This window comes from Mustela putorius, unplaced genomic scaffold (assembly GCF_011764305.1).
Source record: "Mustela putorius furo isolate JIRA1106 unplaced genomic scaffold, ASM1176430v1.1 tig00000873_pilon_pilon_pilon, whole genome shotgun sequence".
Lineage (NCBI taxonomy): Eukaryota > Metazoa > Chordata > Mammalia > Carnivora > Mustelidae > Mustela > Mustela putorius.
Genome location: NW_025421504.1, coordinates 3,077,927 through 3,087,250, shown reverse-complemented (window position 1 = coordinate 3,087,250; position 9,324 = coordinate 3,077,927). Strand labels below are relative to the sequence as shown.

The 9,324-nt window shown below is 63.7% G+C and overlaps 1 protein-coding gene across 1 annotated transcript; it reads right to left on the bottom strand.

Moving 5' to 3' along the window:
- Positions 1-552: 552 nt before the first annotated feature.
- LOC101671395 (galectin 3 binding protein) lies at positions 553-8,740 on the bottom strand. The gene is made up of 6 exons (XM_004748786.2): positions 8,610-8,740; positions 7,144-7,224; positions 5,623-5,814; positions 5,043-5,174; positions 3,710-3,968; positions 553-1,959 (listed from the first exon to the last, which is right to left on the bottom strand). The coding sequence occupies exons 2-6, from the start codon at positions 7,193-7,195 to the stop codon at positions 906-908; spliced, it is 1,689 nt and encodes a 562-aa protein (XP_004748843.1). The 5' UTR covers positions 7,196-7,224; positions 8,610-8,740; the 3' UTR covers positions 553-905.
- Between the last annotated feature and the right edge of the window lie 584 nt (positions 8,741-9,324).

The window sequence follows — 9,324 nt, the reverse complement described above, 5'->3', positions numbered from 1 at the left end:
GTGGGGGCGGCCTTGGGCACCCAGAACCCAGGGGTGGCATTCTCTCTGGGCCCCAGACTCGGCCCCCCGCCACCTGGAGCCTGTGGGTCGCCCGGTACCGTTCAGCACGTCCGGCCGGCCGGGCTGCCCTGTCGTGGGTGTTGTGGTCAGCCACCTTGCTGAGGGCCACGGAGGTTGCTTCCAGGTCCCATTCTCACAGGCACGGGGTCCCCGTCCCTGCACAGGCGTGAGGATTGACAGAGGCGCGGAGCTGAGCACCGGTCGCTCCTTCTCCCTGGAGCGCACCCCGCCCCCCGTTTTCCTGCGCCGCTGCTCACTCCTCATGTCTAACCCCGAGTGGGTCCAGCCCCTGCCGCCCCCGCACCCCCTCTGGCTTCCTTCACCTGTCCCTCCAATTTTAACGACCCCACATGTCTGTCTACTTGTGTCCTGACCCCCAGATGGTAGCTTCATGAGGACAGGGCCTGTGTCTGCTCATTCTGTGCCCCAGGGCCCAACACGCCCAAGGCCCGCATGCGGAATGGACTCATGACTGCACACGAACGCGGGAACTTGGGAATCCCAAGGCCATCTTAGTGATCTCAGATGGGGGACAGCAGAGGACAGGGGAGTGAAAATCGGTGTGGAAAGTCCAGCAGCTGCCCCGCCCAGGTCCCTCTGCTTCTCCACCTGGAAACCAGCCCGGCGGCGGCGGTGTGGGGGGTGGGGGTGGGGAGTGGTCCTGGGACTTCTGGGCCCAGTGGGAAGCATTTGTTGAAACCTTCCAGTACTTTCTCTAAGCTCAGCTCGATGAAAGCAGGAGCGCCCTCTGGTGGCCACTGTTGGGGATGGCCGCAGACAGGAAGCAGCTGTGGTGGGGGGGAGTGTGTGGCTCTGGGAGGCCCCGGGGTTCTCCGCGCTCCCGTCTAGTCCACGCCCGAGGAGTTGGTCAGATAGAAGGGGCGGATGACCGCTTGGTAGCTGCTGAAGGAGCCTGCCGGGCAGGGGAAGAGGGAGGCGCTCCGGGAACTGTTGGTGCCCAGGGCACTGGGGATCCTGGCCTTCTGTCCCTCGAAGTCGGTGACCTGGGCCACGAAGCGCCCCCCACAGACCATCAGGGCTTTGTTTTCATAGCCGATGGTGGGATCTGAGTAGTCAGACTTGGAGAGGCCCAGGAGGGGGACCTCGTCCGAGGAGCATGAGAACCCATAGTTCCAGCAGCTCTGGATGGTGGGCAGGTAGACCAGAGACCAGGAGATGCGCTTGTTCTGGAACAGGAAGCTGGGGTGCTGTGGGGTCTGGAAGGACCGGTAGTTGTCGTTCCAATAGCCGGACGAGACCTGGGAATTGCCGGAGACGGAGGCGCTCCAGGTGGGCGAGGTGTACAGCCGGGGCTGGTAGGCGTCCTCGCTGAGGTTCAGGCCCCTGTACTGCGCCAGCAGCCGCAGCGGCACGGTGTGGAATTCTAGGGCCTGCAGGATCTTCTTCTGGAACAGCGCCTCGTGGCCCCCGTACAGGGACAGGTTAAACTGCAGCTCGAACAGCACCTCGGGCAGCATCATGGGGAACCGGATCTGCTCCACCAGGCCTTCCACATCCCTGCGGGGAGGCTGCTTCTCCTGGCTCCACACGTCCAAGGCTGTCAGCAGCGCCAGCTCGCTGGGCACGACCAGCTCGCTCCTGGACAGCAGGACCTGCAGCAGGGCCATGGGCACGGCCGGCCAGGCCTCAGCCTGCGTCAGGGCCTCAAAGTTCCAGGCCAGGAACTGCACACACAGCTCCTCCAGCACGGGGTCCCGCGTGGCCAGGGCATAGGCATAGAGATCCAGGGGCGTCTGGAAAGACGGGTCCTCGGGGAGGAGGATGGCAAAGAGGCTGGCGCAGAAGCTCTGCAGCTGCTGGGCGCCGTAGGCGGAGGCGAGCTTGTGGAAGCACTTCATGGACGCCAGGGAGACGGCCAGCCTCCGGGAGTAGAAGTACCTGGGAAGGAGCGAGAGCTGAGCACCCGGCGTCCCCCGCCCCTGCAGGCAACGGGGTGCCCCGGCGTGTGCCAAACCTGCCTCTCCGACACCACCGTCGACCAGTGCTGCCCACTCACCCACGGAAGCCCCTGCGGTGCCACCCATCGCGAGGGGCATTCTGTGCCCCATGGATTTATCCTTTGGGTCAACCCAAAGCCATGTGCACAGACAAGCAGGCAGATCCCAGGGTCCCGGAGCATGAGGCTCCGTCCCTCCCCCGTGACCGCGGCCGCCCCACCACCTCCTGCTCTCCGCCTTGCCCGTCACTGCGGACCCCTTGGCTGGGGGCAGGCGCCCGGAGCGGCGGTGTGGCACTGCCCCCTCTTCCCGCCGGCACAAGCCCAGCCAACCCCTTCGGTCCCCAGCACCTGTCTCGTGCCCCGTGACATGAGCGTCACCCCAGTTTGTCCCCCATCTGCTTCCCCTGCCAACTGGGAGCCCCTGCTCCTGGTGACCCAGGGCACGACTCCAGCTTGGCCCCGGGAAGGCGGGGAGTGGGACAGGCACAGGCCCTCCTCCTCAGACATATCACAGAAATCCCTGACCCCGTTGGGAGGGGCACAGGCTAGCTACCGACTCCTCATGTGGCTGGAAAGAAACCATTTTCATCTCTTTCCACGGCCATTTGTTGTTTTCTCTTAAATGTCGCTTCCCACTATATAAAGCTTTAGGTCTCAAGAACAAGAAGGAACAGGTCTTTTTAAACGGAATCTTTCTGAACACCAGCCCCTGGAGGCCCCAGCAGGGCGGCCTGGCAGGAGCGATGGCCCAGGCACAGGGCAGGCTGGCCCCCGTGTGTCCGTTTCCTCATCCGGGGCATTGGCTCCCACGCGCTGCGGAGCCCACCACGTGCACAGCGCAGCTGTGTGCAAGGGCCTGGGTAAGACTTTGTGATGATTTGGGGTCACAGGGGTGCTGCCTTTCCTACAAGCAAGGTCATTACGTGAGGAGCAGGAGGATGAACTCCTAACTGGGTTGTAGGTTCTTGGAAATCTTCTACCACAGCCTTACATTACTGAAGAGCTAGATGGGTGTGTGTGTGTGCGTGTGTTTCTGGGCCCCCGATTTCTTCCCAACTACATGCATGTCTGGGCCTCTCCAGAGGCTGTGTGATGTGGTGTTGGGAGGCAAGTGGCCCAGACCCGTGGCCTCGAGTGTGCAAGGAGCCTCCTGCTCTGGGCGACCCCCGGGGCCGCTTCCCAGCTCTGCCCTAGGCCCCTGTAGCCACCTCTCACCGAGCTGGGCCAGGCATCTTGTTCCTGGTGAGTTCGGAACCCACAGAGCACTGGAAACCTCTTAGAATAGTGGTACTTACTCCGGGAGGTTTTTTATGCAGTGTTTGGTGAAAGTTGGTCTATCTCTGTGTGTGTGTGTGTGTGTGTGTGAGCGTGGGTGTCCGTGCAGAGTATGCACGTCTATGCAGGAGTGTGTGAATGGGTGTGTGCACACAAGTGTGGCACGGAGAGTGCGTGTGCACACTGGTGAGTGTGGAACACACATGACTGTAAGCCCAGCCTGTGCACCCACGAGTGTGCGCGCGTGCACAGAAATGAGTGTGCTTGCACGCAGGTGTGTGTGGGCGAGTGCGTGTGTGCCGTGCACGTGCGTGTGTTCGTGAGTGCACCGGTGTGCTCGGCGATGTAGCCCTGGGGTTCGCTGTGGGAGGGGATGAGCCTGGGCCCTGATACCCCCATCCCGGGGGCGGTCACCTGATGAAGTCTCTGACGACAGGCAGGCACTCTGCGTCCACCTCCATGGTGACCGTGCGGCCCGGCTCCTTCCACAGGGCCTGGGCCTCGGGGTTGGAAGACAGGATCAGCCTGTGGGCGCACAGGTCCAGGCCCTCCTGCTGCTGGTCCCGCACCCTCACCCTGATGGACAGGTCACAGCCCATCTGGCTGTCAAAGATCTGCTCGAGGGCCATGGGGAGCTCATCCGACAGGTCCAGGGTGTGGGTGCTCCGGGTTTCTGGGAGGGGCGGAGGGGAGTATATGGTCAGGTCGGGCACTGTCACCGAGAGCACTTCTCCTCCCTGGACGCAGGCTCCTCCCAGCCCCAAAGCCCAGGGTGCCGCTCGCGACTGCGGCCCAGAGCCCTCACCCCCGCCGAGCACCCGGGTCAGCTCCCCTGCTCCCCCACACTCAGGCGGCCCCTGCTGACCTCCAGAGCTCGAGGCCCCACCGTTTACAATCCGGACCCAACAAGCAGTGACCCAGGCAACCCTTCTAAGAACCCAAACCTTCTCCCTGGTTTGACGGTCCAAAGAGTGAGGGTCTTCTGGAAACTCAGTTTCGAGCTTTGGGGTCCCCGGCAGCCTCCCTCAGGGACCGAGGCCTAGGAAGCAACTCCTCGGCGCCCCCCTCCCCGAGACAGTCCCAGCGCTGCGCTGAGAACTAAGCCCACCTGGTCTGTCTGTGCCGCCGGCAGGTGTGAGTCGGTCCCGACACGTCAACCAGGTGGGTTCAGCCCGCCATTCCTCCGGCCCCCACTCCCACCGTGGGCTCCCCACCAGACTGCTCCCGGCCCTGCCCCCTCCCACACCCCACCGCGAGCCCTCCACGCCGCTGCCCTATCCTTGTATCAATGCCCTGATGTGCCCTCTGGCCCCGTGCGAAGCCCGGAAGAAGGACAAGTGGACAACAGTGACGCTGGGCTGGGGGCGGCAGAACACAGAGCGCCTGCTGAGGTCAGCGCGTGTCGTGGGGCAGGGGAGAGGCGGGAGGGGCGGGCTTCCACCACGGGGCAGGTCGAAGGCACATTCTGCTTTCTGTGCAGGCATGTGGGCGCCACCTTCCACGTTGCAGAACGAGGACTGACAACGGGGAGAGGCTGGGGTTTAGAGCAGCAACAGGCAGGTGGCCCGCGGCTCTGGCCTGTTGGGCCCGGGTGAACACGGCCTCTGCGAGCCGCTCCATTGGAAGACGGTGGGGAGTTTGGAATCGCTGCTGAGCGGGGTGGGCTCTGGAGGTTGTCCTGTCCCCTCTGGGCCAGGGGGCGTCCCAGGGGAACTTGTTGCGGAGGGCGTGTGTGCCCGGGGCTCACCGTTGGTGCAGACGGCGCTGGCGTCCTGACTGTGCCTGCACCGGCTCTTCAGCCAGCCCAGCGACGTGCAGTTGGCCAGCGAGGGCTCCGTCCCCGTGCACTCCACCTCGTCCAGCATGACCGGGCCGGTGCCTGGTGGTACCACAAGGAGGACGGGGGGCTGGGCGGGGCTTGGGGGGAAGGGCCGGGGCACGGGCTGCTCCCCCAGAAGCCGTGCAAAGGCCGGAGAGCGGCCACAGGAGAAGAGCTCTGGGCCTCCCGACCTGCGCTGCGACCGTGGCGCTCCATCCCAACCCCCCCCACCCCGTCCCCGGGCCGTCCGCCGCCCAGTAGAACGCGGGGCTGCTCGAGCGCGCCTCCGGGTTTAAGCTTGGAACTCTGGGCCATAAAGCAGCCTCCGCTGAGGAGTTGGCCTAGTTCTGTGTCATCAGAACCACCTCCCTGCACCAGACTCGGGGTGGGGGCGTTTCAGGAAGGGACGCGCCCCGAGGGAATAGGGCGGCAGGTCCCCAGTGTCTCCGTGAGGAGGGCCACGCGCGGGTCTTAGGTGACGGTCCCTTCCTGGGGCAGGCAGGCCTACCTGGCCCAAAGGCTGCTCCGCCCAGAGCCTCAGTGGCATTCGTAAACCCCAGGGCCCGGCAGACGACGCTGGCATCCGTCAGGTCCCACAGGTTGTCACACACGGTCCCCCACTGGCCTCTGTAGAAGATCTCCACGCGGCCCTCGCTGGGGGTGTTCCCGTCCGCCAGCCGCATGTCCCCATCTTCTGCGCCTATGGGGCTCCCAAGGGCACAGGCATCAGCAGGGATGGAGGCCAGGCAGCCGGGACCCCGTCCCAGCAGGGAACCTGCCCGTCACCTCCCCCACCTGGAAGCGTCACTTGTCAAGTTCCTCCCCGGGGGGGGCCACTGCCCCTGTAGCCTTACAGCCCCCCATCTCTCCCCCCATCCCACTGGGGAGGAGTGGGAGACGTGCACCCTCTCAAGGGTAAAGCGCCTTTTCTTGTCTTCGAGACAAGGGGCGGAAGGGGGAACCAGGGCTCTAGCACCTGAGGGTAGGGGAGGTGGGGCCCCCGGGAAGAACAGGGGAGGAGGAGGGGCCCACGCTGCCCCCACCTGAGGGTGTACGGGCCTTGGGGTGCACCGAGCGCATGACGGTGGGAGGGCTGTGGGGGGAGTCCTGGGGCAGCAGGCCCGGGGACCCCCAGCCCAGGGAACCCCAGAAACACTGGCAGAATGAGTCGGGTGCAGAGACAAAGTGGGACTGTTCTGGGCCGGGGGGCCGGGTGCCGTGTTGGAGGGCGGTTCTCAGCTGGGGGAGTAGCCAGGCTCCACGGGGTCTCCTGAGCCCAGGGTGCAGACAGCACGAGGACCGGTGTCCAGAACACTGGAAGTCTGACTGTGTGGAAGGGTCCTGACTCATGCACCCACCCCCGCTCTCTGCATTTGGTCTGTCCAATGGGCTCCTCCTGCTCGGTCCCTCTGGTTCCCACGGGATGAAATCAAGAATCCCTTGTTATGGGGCGCCTGGGTGGCTCAGAGGGTTAAGCCTCTGCCTTCGGCTCAGGTCATGATCTCAGGGTCCTGGGATCGAGCCCCGCATCGGGCTCTCTGCTCAGCAGGAGCCTGCTTCCCCCTCCCTCTCTGCCTGCCTCTCTGCCTACTTGTGATCTCTGTCTGTCAAATAAATAAATACAATCTTAAAAAAAAAAAAAAGAAAAAAAGATGGGACACCTGGGTGGCTCAGTGGGTTAAGCGGCTGCCTTCGGCTCAGGTCATGATCCCAGCGTCCTGGGATCGAGTCCCACGTCAGGCTCCCTGCTTCTCCCTCTGCCTCTGCCTGCCACTCTGTCTGCCTGTGCTCACTCTCTCTGACAAATAAATAAATAAAATCTTAAAAAAAAAAAAAAGAAAAGAAAAAGAAAAAGAAAAAAGAGAATCCCTTGTTACCCTACAGAACCTACAAGCCACCGTCACTTAGGATAACCCGGGCTTCAAGCAGGAGAGAAGACCCGGGCTGACCCAGCGACCGAAGCCCCGAGCAGAACGCTGCCTCGATTCTCAAGGGGGAGTGGCAGCTTCTCCAACACGGCACAACTCACCTTGAGTCCCTGCCGCCAGCAGCCACATCCAGAGGAGCAATGGGACGGCCATAGCCTCTCCGGGGAGGGGGGGGCCCTGTCCTGGGGTGGAAGGAAGCAGTTGAGTCAGAAGGCAGAGCTGGACAGCCCTTGGGAGCAGGCCCTGTCTGTCCAGGACCGTTTAGACCCTGTGTATGGAGGACGACAGCCGGGCACAGTCCCTGCTCCTCTGAGCTGTGAGGGTGACGGGGGTCCCTTCACCTGCTGGGGAGGTAGTCCTCCAAGGAGGAGTCAGACTTGCCCAGACAGACCAGGGAAGGGGGCCCGGGGGAGGTGTCTGAGCAGCAGGACAGTAACAACAGAAGCCCTTCTTGGAGAACCAGGCCCTGGGTGTGGCCGCCAGTAGGGCTGGGAGGGGCGGGTAGGAGGAGTCGGGGGCCTGCGGGGCCCCTGCCTGGTGGGCCTTGCTCGCGGTCGGCTTTATCTTCAGGCCGCTGGGCCCCTGGGGGAGTGCCTGGAGAGCTGTCTGTGCGCCCCCGAAGGGAGGGGACGCGTCAGGAGGCCACAGAGAGCCAGGCAGGACTGGCAGAGAGGGCCGGAGGCGGCGGCTGGGAGGGTGATGCAGGGCATCAAGGCTGAGGTCGGGTCGGACTCTGCGGCTGGGTAGGGGGTGGGGGAGCAGGCGCCTGGTGGGGACCTGCCTGAGGTCAGTGTCCCCAAGAACCAAAGGCTATGAGACGCTGGGGCCACCAAGACCGCACAGTCAGCCTGGATGGGGCCCAGGGGGTGTAGGGAGGTCCAGCTCTTCCAGCTGCTGCCTGGGGCTCTTGCTTCTCTAGAATCCTCGGGGCTGGCTCCAACCTGCTCTCCACCTGCTGTGTCCCCGCCATGTCCTGAACACGGACGAGCCAGTCCTTGTCTCTCGGGCTCCAGAGACTCTCGTGGCCCCCGCGGCACTCCTGGGCGCAGCCAGAGGCTGCTGTTGCAGGCACCCCTACCGGTCAGGGCCTGCTGACCCCAAGACAGCACCCCGCTTCTGCATTAACAATGGCCAGTCGTGCCTGGTGTATTGTACGCAAACGTGGCTGCCCTTACGGTGTTCACGGCCACCTACTGTAGCCTGATTCCTTCTCCCACTTGTGCGGTTGGGATAGGGACTGCTTGCCCCTGGCTCATTTGGTGCCTTTTGCAAATTAGAAAAAGATACTTTTCCTTTAGACATGCGTAGGCCTGGGCCGAAATGCACAAACTGGGGAAAGCACACTGGGCTGAATTCCAAGCCTGCTTGCCCCTTTGTCCTTGTGCAGTGAGCAACCTGAGCAGCTGTCCATACAGAGACCTTCTGGATCTGGGAGCAGCCGTGATGGTCCCTGGGCTGAGGAGGAGCACCAGATCCCCAGTTGGGTACAAAGGGGGAGATTATGCCCACTAGGTGACGTTGGGTAGAGAGAGGGACACCCACCTGAGAGTAAGAGGCACAAGCTTACCTGCCTGAGGCAAGTTCTGTCGGCTGCCCTGGAGCCTCTCCCCTTCCTGCGGCAGGCTCCCTCTGCAGGCTGTCCTTCCACCCAGAAAACCCTCCCAGTGTGCAGTGTGGTCAGGCTCGTCCCAGGAAATACTAGAGAAAACAGTCTAGTTTCGATTCCTAGAAACCACCTGACTCGGGGTTCTTCTGGGGTTGGCTGCCGACAAGACTCCCCGGGCCCCTCCTCCCCCTCAGCTCCCACCGTGGGTGTCGGGGTGGCGGAAGCCTGAGCGGGGAAGCACAGCTGCCCATCACCAGAGCAAGACGGCCAAGAGCCACGCGTGAAAGTCAACAATCTTCCAAGCCGGAAGGGCCCCCAGGGCTGGCGTTGGGGGAGGGGGGGGAGGAGTACAGGGCGAGGCGGAGTGGGGGCAGGGTTGTGCCGGTGTGACCGGGGCCTCCCCCTGAATGCTCTGAGCCATGTCCCAGGTCTGGCACGTGGCCAGCAGAGTGGACGCCGCCGGGATGGCCGCTCACTCTGTCTGCCTGGCTCTGAGCGTTTGGCAGGCCTGACCCCCCAGAGAGGCCCCACCCTGCGAGGCCACACGGACCCATCCCCCAACAGCGGGAGGGAGGCTCTGAGACATGAGACAACACGCCCTGATGTGCAGCCGGCCCTGGGAAGAGCTGGCCCCACACGCAGCAGCGTCCCCCAGAGCCTGTGCTGGCAGAGGATG